This window comes from Homarus americanus, unplaced genomic scaffold (assembly GCF_018991925.1).
Source record: "Homarus americanus isolate GMGI-L3 unplaced genomic scaffold, GMGI_Hamer_2.0 scaffold24050, whole genome shotgun sequence".
Classification (NCBI taxonomy): Eukaryota; Metazoa; Arthropoda; class Malacostraca; order Decapoda; family Nephropidae; genus Homarus; species Homarus americanus.
In genome coordinates, this window is record NW_024736661.1 from 140,063 (window position 1) to 156,477 (window position 16,415).

The 16,415-nt window shown below is 37.4% G+C and overlaps 1 protein-coding gene across 1 annotated transcript; it reads left to right on the plus strand.

Annotated features, from left to right (window-relative positions):
- The first annotated feature begins 360 nt into the window (after nt 1–360).
- On the plus strand, nt 361–9,376 carry LOC121872348 (probable ATP-dependent RNA helicase DHX34). Its single transcript, XM_042375061.1, has 3 exons — nt 361–2,795; nt 3,401–3,546; nt 7,817–9,376. The coding sequence occupies exons 1-3, from the start codon at nt 504–506 to the stop codon at nt 9,270–9,272; spliced, it is 3,894 nt and encodes a 1,297-aa protein (XP_042230995.1). The 5' UTR covers nt 361–503; the 3' UTR covers nt 9,273–9,376.
- Nucleotides 9,377–16,415: the final 7,039 nt, after the last annotated feature.

Genomic DNA, 16,415 nt, shown 5'->3' on the forward strand with positions numbered 1-16,415 from the left:
TGGATTATTTATTTTCATATATGTGGTCATGTATTATGTGATTTACAAATACTGTACAGTACACATGATTAAATGAATTCATAATAATCATTTTGATTATTTATTAATATCCTGCAGGTCATGAAGGTGAAGATCAAGTCTTGGACGGGGGTAGCAACTTGGCGCTGGGTAGCAAATGACGACAGTTGCGGAATTTGCCGTATGCCTTTTGATGGATGTTGCTCAGACTGCCGACTGCCAGGTGATGACTGCCCTCTGGTGTGGGGTCAGTGCTCCCATTGCTTCCATATCCATTGTATCATGAAATGGCTACAGTCACAGCAGCTCCACCAACAGTGTCCAATGTGTCGACAGGAGTGGAAGTTCAAGGAATAAGTATATAGACAGAATTGTAATATCAGTAATTGAAAACAAAGGGAATTATTGCAAAATTAAGAAATAACTTGTGGAAATATATATATATATATATTTGTAAACTTGTGGTACTGTACAGTGTTTTAATCATGGGTCATTCAAAAAAAGAAAGGTCATCTTCAGGGTCACCTGAGCGGGATACAAAAACAAAGAGGCATAAACATAAAGAAAAACACAAGAGTAAAAAATTCCATGCAAAGAAATCAAAAAGGTATGAGAAAAGTTCCTCCAGAAGAAGGTTGGATTCACATAGTAGTTCCAGTTCAGAGTCAAGGTCAAGGCATAAGGCTGAGTATAAATCAAAGTATTCTTCTCATTTGAAAACTGTGGAATCTAACAAGACTGAAAAGAGAACTTACAGGAGTCGAGAAAGTTCAAGTGATTCTTCAGGATCAAAATCTCCACCCAGACAGGATGTGAGAAAAAGATCAAGGTCTTTATCTCATCATCTCAAGGATGTACTAGTAAATGAAACAAAAAAAATTGTGAGTCAGTCTGTAGTACCTACGTCAGCCACATTTCTTTCAAGATTTGACGCTGAAATATATTCACAGCCATCTGTGTCATCACAGAACACAAACTTAAATGATGAAAGTGATACAGATTCAGAAGATGAGCTCATGTTTGACTGGGAGAACCATCGCTATGAGCTTAATCAAATGTTCTTCAGAGATGACGATGTCATTAAAAGGGGAACAGAGGAATATTATGACTTCTGGAAATTTCTTAAAAAGTATCATGGACTACAAAAGCAGAAGAAAATTCGAGAAATGTGTAATAACAGACCCAGTGCTGGAAGCAGTGAAGGAAATCCAGAAAGTTCAGTGTATCAGTTACCTTTGCACTATGACAAAAGATACAACATCAACTTTGCCCTTAGTTTTAAAGACACTGATGACCTACGGAGGAGGTTACCACCACAAGATTTAGAGGATGGTAAGAGGCGTCTTTCCAGGAAAAAGCTTGTTGAAATTAAATTTATTATTGTAGTTTATTTGGATTTCATGCAGAAGCAACGATTTGAAAGATTAAAGAAGTTACGGAGTTCACAAGCAAACCTTCCTATTGCTGAATACAAAGACGAGATAATTTCAACAGTTGGAGAACACAATGTGGTCATTATTGCTGGTGACACTGGTTGTGGTAAATCTACACAGGTGCCACAGTACCTACTGTCAGCTGGGTATTCTAACATAGCTTGTACACAACCACGACGCATTGCCTGTATATCCTTATCAAAGAGAGTAGCTTACGAAACGCTAAATGAATTTGGTTCTAAGGTTGGCTATCAAATTAGGTTTGAGAAAAACAAAACTGAACATACAAGGATTGTTTTCCTAACAGAAGGACTTCTTCTCAGACAGGTTTCTGCAGACACTTCCTTGGGCTTGTATGATGTAGTAATCTTGGATGAAATCCATGAACGCCATCTTGATACAGACTTTCTTCTTGGGGTCATGAAGTGTCTCTTAATGCAACGTGAAAATGTTAAAATTGTGTTGATGAGTGCCACCATCAACATTGACCTCTTTCGTAGTTACTTCTTGGATAAAGCTCCTGTAATCCAAGTGCCGGGTAGATTATACCCAATCAAGCTACAATATTTTCCTGTTCCATCAATTGAGCAGGCCAGTAAGAGAGAGAAGATTAACCCTGCACCATATGTTCGAATTCTTCAGCTGATAGACAACAAATATCCTGATAATGAAAGGGGGGACTTGTTGATTTTTCTGAGTGGTATGAGTGAAATATCAACAATTGTAGAAGCAGCCAAGGTTTATGCACAGCAGACAAACAGGTGGATTATTTTGCCTCTACACAGTACACTTTCTGTGTCTGAACAAGAAAAAGTTTTTGATGTCCCTCCAGAAGGCATTCGAAAATGTATAGTGTCTACAAACATTGCTGAAACATCAATCACCATAGATGGTGTTCGATTTGTTGTTGACTCTGGTAAAGTGAAGGAGATGAGCTATGATGTACAGTCTAAGATGAGGAAATTAAAAGAGTTTTGGATAAGCCAAGCTTCTGCAGAACAAAGAAAAGGAAGAGCTGGTCGTACCGGCCCAGGAACTTGCTTTCGCCTTTACTCAGAACAAGAATATGCTTCCTTTTCCCAGTATAGTACCCCAGAACTACAACGAGTGCCTCTAGATTCTCTTGTTCTCCAGATGATCTCAATGGGACTACCCAATATCAGACTCTTTCCATTCATTGAGCCTCCAGCACCAGAGAGCTTAGATAATGCCTTACATGCTCTGAAGGCCCAGGCAGCAATCACTGAGGTAGAGGGCTTGACTACAATTGGAAAACTTCTCTCACAGCTACCCATGGATGTGAGTCTTGGAAAGATGTTGATAATGGGCTCACTCTTCCATCAGGTGGGATATACAAATTTACATCCTTGATGATAGTAGCTTTGATTATATGTATTAACAGTCAGAATCATTTTGAATAATAAAGTTTTACAAGCACAATAGTTCAGGATTCTAATATTTTGAGCAGTGAGATTTATATTAATAATAATATTTATTAGCCATCTGACACATTGAATTTACTGGTACTGTAGTTAGTTCTTCCATGAGTCAGTGGTTCAATCTGCTGACACTCCCAGTTCACCCTGCTATAAATGGGTACGCAAGTCTAGAATTTAGGGGGAAGTGACTGCGGTAGTGTGCAACACTGTTCCAGCCATGCAACTGCCTTGTGTACCAAATGCTTAGTATACAGTATGCTGTATCCACACCCTCTAACAGACAGTCATTCCTGTGGTACCCACTTTCACAGATGTTACAAATGATAGTTTAGTGTGTGTGTGTTTTTTTGTTTTTTTCATTATCTTACTTTGTCAAATGAAATTTTTATTCCTCTTTAACTTTTAGCATGTTCTTTTGTTACAGATTTGTACCCTCCATAAATCTTTGAATATTTTAATACTGTGACTAGACAGTGTGGTATGGAATTGACAGTTCTCTCCCCTGTCCAGGTTGAACCAGTGTTGTCACTATCAGCAGCTATGAGTGTGCAGAGCCCCTTCACTAACAGAGCTCACAGAGACCCTGAGTGTGTGGCCTCCATTAAAAGCCTTGAGTCTGATCATGGAGATCCCCTCACTCTCCTGGCCTCTTACAGGTAAACTTCTTTTTTATTCTTATTTCAGATCAGTAATTAAGCTTATCTTTACTCTGAGATAGGAGAGACCTGTTGGTTTCTTCAGCTTCTTTCTTCCATCAAACACATTTCTCATATCAGGACTCAAAAATGCACTGTACAATCTAATACATTTTGACTTACAAGATAGGTTTACAGGTAGAGATTTAAGACTGATTCCTTATCAAGGTCAATCTAAGGGATTTTAGAGGTGCTTATTTGTGAAGGATTTCCTTCATTGTTGTTGTGCACTGCAATGGTGTACATGACATAACCCTTTGTGAGTTTAAGCATCCTAGGGTAGAAAAAAATCTATTTCAGATTCTCAAAAAGTGCAGAGGACACCAGGATGATTGGTAATGGGGCCACCATGGGCTAACTTTAATGCATCAGACTGTGAAGGATAAACAGTTGATAATGAGTTTTACTTGGCATTGGACTCAGATAAAACAGTATGCCATGTTATTATTCAAATTCTCCTAAAGCAGGTAGTTGTTGATGAGGAATAGAATCCTTTTTCAGGTATTGTCTTCTGCTTGCACTGTAAGTCATTCTTATCTGATGCATGAAAAGCCTTGGAATCTAATTCTATCACATCAACATTATTCATAGACACATTCTCTTGTTCATGTTCCCAGACCTGCTGCAGGAGCTCCAAGTGGCAGAATAGCGCTGATCTATTCTGTGGTCCTACTCAACATTACACTGATTATTGCTGACTGTTTTTTCCCCCCTTTAAATTTATGGAGGCATTAATAAATCTTCATCGCCAGGTTATTAGAATTGCTGTTGTGTATCGTCCTGGTCACCCATATACAAATAGGGAGTTCACGGATAGTTTTGGCTTGTTTCTTGAGACTTTCTCGGGAAAGAACAGGGAACGGTTGAGATGTGGTGACTCTTTAATTATTGAGTTGACAACTAATCTCTGAAACCTTTTTCTATGAGCTCTTGGAAATTCCCAATCTAAACAATTTTGTCAATCATGTGTCGTGTCCAGCACCTAGTTTTGTCTCCTGCTGACTCTGATCGTGTATTAGATGTTGCAGTTGACCTGATCGATCCACAAGTCTCTAACCGTGCTTTGGTTACTTTTGATTTTAATGTCCCTAGATCCTCTTCTTATATTAAAACAATTACTTTCAGGAACTATAGAAACACTGACCAGACCCTGATTGAACAGGAAGTCAATTACCGTAAACTTTGAGCGGAGTTAACTCCTCTGTTTTATCTTCTGATGAGACGGTTAAATTACATAATGAAATCTTTGTGTCCATTTTAGACCATTATTATCCAAAGGTCACAAAGAGAATTACAGTACAAGATGACTTTCCATGGCATGACTCGTCTATAAGTTCTCTTTGTAGGGATAGTAGAAATGCTGAACAAGAGTGGCGCAGGTGGTGAACAGACCGTACTATATCAACGTATGTGACTGGGCATTGGGCTGCTGTTTGCTCAGTAAGGGCATGCAAAGTTCAATGCAACAGAAGTCAAACATAGTAGCCTCTTGAGGCTGTGTTCAGAATTTTCTTTTATGCAATTATGAATGGGCTGTTGGGCTGCCCGATCCTTTTCCAAAACAGCACCTAGATTGTACAATCGCTTGCTTGCATCCATGAAGCAGCTGACTTCTGTGGAGGTCTTTAAGAAATAACTAAAGACCATTCTTTTTTTGAAGGCTTATGATCCTGAACAGGGTACAGTGATAGAAAATTACAGGGTTTATGAAATTAAAACTGAAGGGTATATGAATGATAGAAGCTGAACTGTCACTTTGTGGAATCTTTTATTGTAGTAAAGTATTTCTTGTTATTTCTCAAGTCTTTGACTTTGTAGTGTTTCCAGCACTAGTGAATGCTTTAGAAGAACTGGTGCTTTTGAGAAACAAAAGACTAGCTGCTGTTATTATTATTACTAAAGTAAATGCTCTGTACGAGATATCTTGAGCTTGACGACAGGAACCCTATTACAGTACTGTACTACAAAATGGTGTAAGGATGCTTATAATTCATGGCTCCAAGGTTATCTGCATATGGACAAAGTGCATTGTTTGAAGATGTGTCTGAAGACATCAGTCTGTGTAGATCTTGAACTGATCTCCCCATAGACACAGAAATCAAAAGTACAGACACTTTCCACTGCAGCAAAAACCTATTTATCTATATAAGTTTCTGGTAACTGGTATGCAGTTTTCCTTGGGATATATGATGTAGGATGAATAGGATTGTCAACATCAGAGTGCATTAGGCATGCAACATTTGTAACTGTAGATCTAAAACAGTTTCTTGAAGTTCAGATAAGCTAGAACTGGTTCACCAGTTAACAGATGATCATGCTGGTAAACTGCATCATTATGCTCATTAGCCTAAAGAAGAGGTTTGTTCCTCTTGTGGCAAAAAGGTAGCAAATATTTATATTGTTACCTGAATGAAATGGTTTTATTGTTCTTGGCAAGTTGCATCTCTGATTGACCAGACCTTTTCTGGATCAGGAGGTTTTTGTGTGAAAGCACCAAAATGGCCCAAGAATTTTATAAGTCTTACAAAGAAAGCACATGTTTCTAGAATTGACTTAAAACCAAAGAGAACATGTTACATATGTCTGAAGTGGAACATTGGTAAAAGATACCTTGAATGTATTTTCATTCAGAAGCAGGCATGACCCCTGTGATTCAGTTTGTTCATGAAGGAAAATGAACTTATTTGAAAATTTATTCCACAAAGTATATCTCCCAGTTATTGTAAATTATCAACAACAGTAATTCTGGATATAAGAAGCTGTGGAACCTAAGACAGAGCTTAGATTATACTCTCCAACAGAGTTAATGATAATATCTGAGACTTCTGATAATGCTCTTGGTTGAGACCAAACGTACTGTGACTTTAACAGAGGAAATGTACTTGTTGAACGTGAATATGATAGGTACAATAAATCCATTGTGGTCTCATCGGAGGAGACTGTAGTCACGTTGCTTAAAGTGATCAGATGAAATCAGTGTTTTACACATCTTGTCCTCTATACCTTGGCGGCTGGGTCTACCAATTATTGAAAGAGGATTTTTTCAAACCACATACAATACAGGTATCTATCTTTCTATATAACTACATAAAACTTATAGAAACATAATGTTGTGTAACCCACATGAACCAAGTTTGTCTTAGAGATCTGTGTTATTTTTACAATTTAATGATTTGTTAGGTATATATTTACATTTTGTTACTACATAAAGAACTAAAGAAAGACTTTTTCTGTCATTCCACTCACCTGTTCATATTTCTTCCAATATCTGAATAATGATAAACCTTTACCAATAAATCTCTTGCCAGGTTGTTCTTTCTTTCTTTCTTTCCAAGACCTGAATGTTGACCCATAACAGTTTTATTCAGATATATATTTTCAAGTATTGTACAGATCCAATAATTCTTAAGGTGTACCGTCATTTAAGATATGGTGGGTTGTCTCTGTCCTCACAGGTTCCATAATACAGTTATTACTAATGAATACCTTGTGAGGAAAACTGTCACCTCACTCCTGTAAGATTTATAAACAAATGCCAAATAGTAATATCTCCAATAGTTGGAATTGACATTTTCCGAGGAGCACATATTCTGGAAAATTCTGAGAACATTTTTCCCAGCATCCTGAGTCACTAATGGTGTGGGGTTGCTTCTCGTACTTTAGAACTGGTGATCCTGTTGTGCTACCTAGGAATGTGATGATGAACCAATTTAACTACTTGGACCTGCTTTGTGATTACTTTCCCGGGTTTTTTGAAAAATGCCGTGCTTATGTGTTTATGCAGGATGGTACCCCTTGTCACACAGCAAAATCTGTAATATAGTGGCTTATTGACTGTCAGGTAGACTTCATAAGTGATTGGCCAAGCAATTCGCCTGACCTTAATCCGGTAGAAAATATGTGGAGCATCATCAAGCATCGTTTACAAGGCAAGGACACAAGTACCGTCCTCAAGCTGGAGGCAGCCATTCGTGAGGAGTGGAATAATTTAGACCAACAAATAATCCACAACTTGGCAGAGTCAGTTCTTTCATGCCTGCAGGATTGTATCAAGAGAAAAGGGAGGCCTATAGACTAGTTTGGTAAATTCTCAGTTTAATTTTTTATTAATACCCTGTATTTCATCTAGTTTATGTCCGTCACGACCCCGCGCATAATGCAACGGCGAGCAGTATAATGAAGTAATAATTTTCATATAAAGTACACCTTTTTATTTTTAATTCATTTACAGGGAATGGTTGTGTGTCAAGCAAGAGGGGCATGAAAATTCTCGCAAGTGGTGTAGGAGACGTGGATTAGAGGAGCAACGCTTCTATGAGATGACCAAACTGCGCCACCAGTTTGCTCAACTATTACACGACTCAGGACTTCAAGATATAGCAGGATGCTCTCGTGCACATTTGACAAGTGCTGAGCGTGCTCAGAGAAGTGGTCAGTTACGTCAGCTTCGTGAACTGAAGAGAGAGCTACATAAGGATGGACCTCGAAAAACTAAGGTGCTAAAGGTTTCTCAAGGGGAGAGTATCCCTAGTGATGAAGAGGAGAGTCGAACTGATATTAAAGATGTTGATTTCAGGATAAAAAATGATCAGAAACAGCTGCAAGAAATATTTAGAAGTTCCACTGTGCGATCTTACAAAGATATGATAATGCTGAAGATCATTCTATGTAGTGGGCTGTACCCTAATGTGGCAATAGGAGATGATCATAACAATTACAAAGCTGGCTCAGAGCAGCTCTTCCACACATCGTCAAAGCCCTTTACAGTTCTTCACCCAAATAGTGTGTTTGCAAGTCATCCAGAAGTGCTACAAGTTGTGGACTCTGACATAGTAGAGCTGCCAGGGTTTACAACCAGACATCCTGCCAGCACCAAGCATCAGCTCCTAGTTTATGTATCCTTGTTAGAGACAAATAAACCCTACCTTGTGGACACTTTAAGGGTGCCAGCTGCTCAAGTGCTGCTTCTTTTTGCACATAATGTGGATACTAATGCTGATTTAACTGTAATAGCTTGTGATAATTTTATTGAACTTAAGTTTCCAGATGCTATGCTAGCTCAGAACCTTGTGTTTCAATCAGTGCAACTTCGTTTGAAATGGAAACATTTGCTAGACCTGAGAATACAAGCCACTACACCGACCATTGATAATCTAGACAGAATAATAACAGAGGCAAACAGATTAGAGAAAGATCTTGTAGTTGCGCTTGTTGATTTCTTTTTAACAGAAGTGATTTACTCAAAGCGTCGTCTTCTTGCTGCTGACATCAAGGTTCTTCATGCAGGTCCAGGACCAGGGGATTGTATCCTGAGTGGAAATCCATTCAGTGAGGATGGGAAGCAATTATGTCAGCCCAATGACATAAAAGGTGGTGTTGACTTGACAGAATTTCTGACCTATAATTGTCTGCTTGATACTGAGTGTATGGTCACAACTATCACCACCTATGATACTGTGTGTCCATATTGTGACCAAGAGTTCCAAGTCACCACACTTGAACGCTTGGCTCACATGGTACAGTGTTTAAAAGGTGCAGTTCAGTCTTCAGTAGAAGTGGAGGAAGAGGCTGAAGGTGCAAGTGATGGAGATCCTACCAAGAAGAAATACCAATGTAATGTTTGTAACAAAACTCTGTGGTTGAATATCAAGGATATTTTTCGGCACAAGAAATCACACATGGATTGAGTGTGAAGAGGAATATTAATGTAAGTTTTGTAACTTTTATATAATCGTAGTATACTGTATGCACGTGTATATGCATTTCCTTGTAATAAATGATTCTTAGCAGATTTTCGTGATTGATATTGCCATTATTATTATTATTGTCATTATTATTATTGAAAAATATGAATCTTGTTATCATCTAATTATTATCTAGTGTATCATAGTATCAAAATGAATGGGATAAATGGAAAACTGTTAAAAGTTCTCCAAAGGTTCTGTGTAGTGAGTAAGGTATGTGATTAAGTGTTCCTAGTGAGAACCTCATAAGGAAGTGTATTGATTATTTACTCTTTACTATGATGGGGTAATAAAAAGGTGAAAGCAAGAGTGGATAAAGTGGGGAGTAAGTTTTAATTTGTAAGGAATAAAGATACAAGCAAAATGTGAGTTAGCTGCTTTTGGTGGCTCCAGAGGAAAATTGGCAAAAGCTTATGTAATAGTCGTAGTAAGATAAATTTATTTGTGAATGAAATTAAAGTTATGAAAAGTGGAGAACTAATTATGTACTTTCAGAATATTACAAAAACCCTAAATCACTCCTTGGAAACCCATAGTTGATGAGTAATTAACATTGAAAAATGTCAGTAAAATATTTCAAGGGTCATTTTGGTCACTAATTACTCTGAAACCGACTAATCACTCCACCTCTACTGCTGACATTTGAAGAAATCAAATGAATTATGAAAAGGAAGGAAGCCACTGCCTTCCACCACAGCCCCCAGGAATATGCTGAAGAACTGGTGGAAATCTGGCCTACCACACCTCGAGTCATGACTCTACCCATAAGAACACAAACCTACCTTCAAGAGACCTTAATGAAGCGAGGATTTGCACGTGGAAATCGCCTGTGCTGAATGCCATCCAGTTAACAACTACAGGTATTCATCGATAAAATCAAGGAATGAAACAATCTACTCCAGAGACTAAGTAACTCTTAAAGATTTATGGTTTCCTTGAAAAGATACATTAGGAAAGGTCCTTATATACTGATGAAGAGAGACTAGCCTTAAAAGCATTTTACATTAATTTATCTAAAGCCCATTGTTATGATGCTATTAGTTTAAGAGTTAATGTATTCTAACAAAATATCCATATAAGAAAACTTGACAATAGTAAAGCCAATGCAGTTTTGGCTTATCTGACACATGAGGTCCTGAAATTTTCTCCAAGCAGATTCATACTGCCTGTAATTATATCTCTCAGACCTAAATAAGATCAGCTACAGGGTATGTCACTTTTCTGAGACTTTTTGTGAGAAATTCCACCCTAGGTTTCTGCAGAATAGCAGAATCCAACACTCAAAGAGGAAGAGAATAATGAATACCCTGCATATCTACCCCCTGGCTCAACATTTTACAAAGGTAAGTACCCCTTGAGGGTCACTGACATGTCTCATTTAATACATGTGAAGGAAGTACAATAATGAGAATAACGGTGTTAATTCTTGTTTATTCATTGCATTTATTTTATATCACTGCAGTGCATTCCCCCTGGAAAGTCCTTGGTGTATCTGTAGGGGAAACATACCCCAAGTTTAGAGATTAAGTTCTTATATGGAACAAAGAAGAGCGCCAAATGTCTTGGTGAAAAAAAAATACATATTAACCAGTTAGATCTGTAAACTATATCCCTCACAAATGCACACACACAAAACACAAGAACAAATAAAAATATACACACTAGACCCTGAAAAAAAGACAAATAAACCACAAAAAACTCTCAATACATACACACTAAAAAATAATTGCATATACCTGTATACAAAGAAAAAAAGGAACTCAAAACACACACACACACTCACTGTGTATAGCTCCGGGCTGCACAGTGCGATCAACCACGATACTTCACCATGATGGAAAAGTCGACCCTTAACTCGCTCTCATCTCCAGCCTTTCCTAAACCTATTTCATTCTAACTCATTCGGAACAATGTCTGTGGCTTTATATAGATTTAACTTCAAGCCATTGCTATATCTAATGTCTGGTATGGCTGTGCCTTTTGGAAACTCAGTTGTGATGATTAAAAACAGAAGAAAGGCATTGACAGACATCTTTGTTTATTTAATATTTTATACTGTACGTACTTGAAACATTTCCAAGTTTGAAGGTATCAAATCTTTCTTACTGTAAGGATGGGGAACATTCTTAATTCAATACAGAATCTGTAATAGTTTCCAATTTTCATAATTGTTGGTATAAAAACATAATCATCTTTTGCCATGCTAATTTTTAAAGCCTATTTATTTTTTTGCTTTGGGTTTTGTACCATTCTAATTTGTAAGTGTCATTGTATATTTGTTTTTATCTATCGTAAGGGGGGTTAAATATGTGACAGTGTTCTTGTTTGAAGGAATATGGAGTTATGTGATAGACTGTAAGGGGGGGTTACTCCCACAGTATTTTGGATGACAAAAAGTTGAGTGTAAAATGTAGATTATCGTGAGTACATGTGCACTATGGACTAAGAAGACTGAGTAGGAGATAGAGCTTTTGGGAAGAACTGAATAACTGCTGTGTTAGTTTCAATGTGAGAGATAAATTGATGATGGAGGATTCTTAGTGCAAGATTTAGTGACAGGGAAGTGAAGTAGTTTGTGGGGAAGAGGCTGTTCAGGAGTGATATAAATTGAATTGGATGAGAAAACCAACTTGTACTGTATAACATGAGAGGATATATGGATTTATGGTGTTTAGGGTGTGGTGGATTCAGTAGTGTCAAAGGAAATGGGGTAACATAGTAAGCAAGGAAAGGGAAGCAGACTGTGAGCTGAAGCATGGTAAGCATCAGGAACTGATTAAATGACCTTCGAATTCAATTGAATTATGATAATGGGAAGTGAAGCAGTGATAGACACAAGAGCACAGGCTCTGTATGATTGAGGAAATAATGCCAAAGAAATGAAAGACTATAGTCTGAGCTAAGAAAAAGGTGATAAGAGTAAGTGTGCGGAGTGTGCCAGGGAAGGTATATGGTAGAGTTTATTTAGAGTTTTACAGCAAAAGCAGTGTTTTTATGAGTGGAAGAAAAGTGTGGGATCAGGAAAGGAAGAGACTGTGTGGATCAAGTGTTAGTCTTTAATTAAAATGTTAAATTTAATGAAATTTATAATTTTCACCACTAGCTGGTCGGGCGGTTGGTCTTTTCCTGATACGGCCTTCATTGTCCTGTGTTGAAGAACCTGAGTGAAAATATACTGGAGAAGGGAAGAATTTGCTTGTGGCATTTATTGATTTAAGGTAAGGAAATGAGAGTACAGTAGAAAGAAAAGTAATGTAGAGAGTGCTGAAAATGTGTGAGGTAAATGGGAAGCTGTTCAGTGCTGCCCAGAATTTTATAAGGAGTGTTAAGTACTGTATGTAATAGAATTTGCCAGGGAGAGAGCTGATGGGTTTCAGTGAAAGTAAGACTTTATCAAGGATGTATTATGTTTTAATAGTTGTTCATTATTTTAATGAATGGGTTACTAAGAGAGGTGAAAGGCAAAGTAGTGAAGAGGTTTAAGTTTAATATATGATTTATACATGGTTGGGAAAAGGGAGTTGAGTCATCTGGTAATTGCCGATGCCAGCAATTACTGAAGAGGTTTGGAAGACCATGTACAAGGGAAAAGTTAATGGTGAATGTGTCGAGATTAAATAAGGGAGAGCTGACAGAGCTCATGTATTGTTAACTTGAATGGGAGTGAATGTGTCTGTAATACTGTACAACAAGGAGTGGTGCATTGCATCAGAGTAACGGAAGGAAAGAAACTAATAAGCGTACAATATTGCGAAATGTTTAAGAGATAGACAGATAGAGAGGTCCATATGAAATGAGGCAAAGTTGGGATTGTGTATGGGGAACCCTTGAACAATATTGTATTATTTTATTGGTGTAAATCATGGACTATTGGTGCAAAGTGAATATGAATGAAAAATGAATGGTGTATTTGAGACAAGTATGTGGCATGGAAAAGATGCAGACAATAAGAAATACAAAAATAAGGAGATATGAAAGTAGTGTTGGGCAGAGACCAGATTAGCGGTTTACTAACATGGTGTGAACAAATGAGAGCCAGAGACGGATGAGAAATTTTGGTAAAAAGACTTATAATTCAGAAGTGGAGCCGAGAAGATTAAGATGGAGATGGAAGGGCGCATTTGGATTGAGGGGATAGATGGATATCCAGGGAGCAACAGTAAGAATGAATGAATGACAATATACTATATGACTGACGATCTCCAGCTTCTACTGTAGTATTTGGGTTCCAGTATTTTGTACATAAAAATATTGGAAGTGCATACGATTTTACCGAAGGTTGATTATTATACATAATATACATGCAGTCTCTGACAATCCTTTGGACACTTCAGGTCCCCAGATGTTGTCCGGGACCCAAGGCAGAATAGTATGGAATCTACCCTATGTTAGCTTGTCTAACTTATGTGTTGTGTTTTAACGGATATAGAGTCTCACATACTTCCAGTCTGACAGAGTACATATGAAACACCACAGTACAACTGTAATGTTAACCTTTAACCATAGAGAGGGATATCAAATTAGATCACTCATTTTTCACCCTAATTTGGAAATTTAATTACCCATCTAACTGGCTCACTGAATCTTAAACACAAAGGGAAAAGGCTTAAATAATTTTATAATAAATTTGCCCCCATAAGTGGAGGTTTAAGAAAGCATATACTGTAACTGGTTTAGTAAAGTTAAAACATAAGAAATGGAGTCAAAATTATAGTGAGATTGTATACCGTAACTAAATGCGTTTTTTCTCTTCCCAGCATTTGTTGCCCCACCTTTTATGACCTGAAAAATAATGATTTTCTTGGGTGAGGATGTATTTTCTGGTTTTGCTTAACCAATATCCTGTACTTTTTTATCACGGATCACCGTTGAGTTTGTCCGAGTGAACTTTAAACACAAGAGCAAGGTCATACATAATTCAGTATTTGACTTTAGATGGTATCATAAGACATCACTTCTCACTGTTATACCTTTACCTCAAATTGTTTAAGGAGAGACAGCCTCAACGTGTAGAGCTTCCATACAGTTGTCCTGTGAACACTACAACCCAAGATAAGGACTTAGTTCTTGATGTGCAGTTGATGAACTCTATTGGCATTGGTGTGAGTCGGGGGGAGGGGGGCAGCCATTCTGTTGGGTCTAGTTTATTGATAACTGGGTGTGCGCATATTATTTAACTTGAAATTATATAAAAACACCCATTTCTTTGTGTTGTTATTGATAAGTAAGGATCTCATATATTTTATAACTAAAGTGGATATAAAAACAAATTAAATCTTGTCATTATTTATTGATAAGTAAGGATCTCACATTATATAATTGCATGAGTCATATACTGGAACAGTACAGGTACAGAGGGTTGACTAAATAATACTGTTAAACAAATTTACAAGACGGGTGGTTGAGTGTAGCTTGGATCTCTGATGGCATGACGTAACAGAATATATAATAGATCTTTCCTGAGCCAGCCTCGTCAGATAGATCAAAAAATGAAGAGCACACACAGATTGTTTGATGATTTAACAACTATGGTGAACCACTATTTAACACTTCTGATGTTTAAATTGTGACCAGAACTTAAACTACAACCCAGGGATTATATTGGACAACTCTAGTGCTGAGCAAAACATAAGTACTACGGTGACCTGGCGATTGTTGTCAAATTACAATACAGTACCATGTTAAACTGGACGTCGCTGGTTATCTAGGTATCGTGGTACACTACACACATCATTGACTCTGTCTGTACACACTGTTTACAAAGTCTTCTGTTAATTGTATTTACAGAGTTCCTTATGGCAGATACACATACTGTATGTAATTATGTGTAGAAGATGATGGAATACCTTCCCTAGTTTTGGATGTATATCTGCCGTAAAGGAATCTGTAAACACAAACACCAAAGGATTCTCTAAGCACTCGGCTTATACAACACATAATGCTATCTAGTTTATTTAGGTTGAATCAAATAATTTGTACTGAATACCATTGCCATGTTCACTTTCATATGCCCGTCCATAAGAAATGTTAATTCCATTCAGTAGTTCGAGAAAGTCTCTATGGGAGAATTGAAATCTAAGTTACGGTTTTATTGAATTGATACACACACACACATATATATTGAGGAAGAGTGTGATAACCTTAATGTTTCCTTACACATTTGTCATAGTCATAATACCTTGTCAACCCATAAACTCTGGCGACGGACCAAAGATCACCTTTAGTGACTGTCTTGTTTAGGTATTTCAAAACTTCCATTATCTGTGTGTATGTCCTATATTTCTCACCTACTTTGAGAATATATACAGTATATGATTTCCGTCGTGTTATCTAAATCATACAGTTTATATAGCCTGCAATTGTTGTTATTTACCGTGTGTTTTATAAGTGTGTAAAGTAAAGGGTTATGGGACGATGTTTATCAGCAATGGTGACAAGAACAAAGTGTCACCCAGTAATCTCTTTAAGGTAGTTTGTGTGGTGGTGTCAATTATTTTTATGTCTGGGTATTATCATAGCAATAATGTTTCAGATAGTGATTATATTATAATACCTTTAGAAATTATAATAATCATAGTAAGCTAATGAGATATGATAATTAACTTAATGAAAGAAGAATCATGATAAAATATTCATAGCCGTTTATATTCCTTTATTGTTGGCACAGTGTTGGGGAAGTTTGATACAGTGTTGGGGAAGTAAGTTACCGTGTTGGGGAAGTTTGATACAGTGTTGGGGAAGTTGGTTACAGTGTTGGGGAAGTTAGTTACAGTGTTGGGGAAGTTTGATACAGTGTTGGGGAAGTTGGTTACAGTGTTGGGGAAGTTAGTTACAGTGTTGGGGAAGTTTGATACAGTGTTGGGGAAGTTGGTTACAGTGTTGGGGAAGTAAGTTACCGTGTTGGGGAAGTTTGATACAGTGTTGGGGAAGTTGGTTACAGTGTTGGGGAAGTTAGTTACAGTCAGGGGAAGTTAGTTACACAGTGTTGGGAAGTAAGTTACGTGTTAGGGGAAGTTTGATACAGTGTTGGGGAAGTTGGCTACAGTGTTGGGGAAGTTGATTACAGTGTTGGGAAGTTAGTTGTTG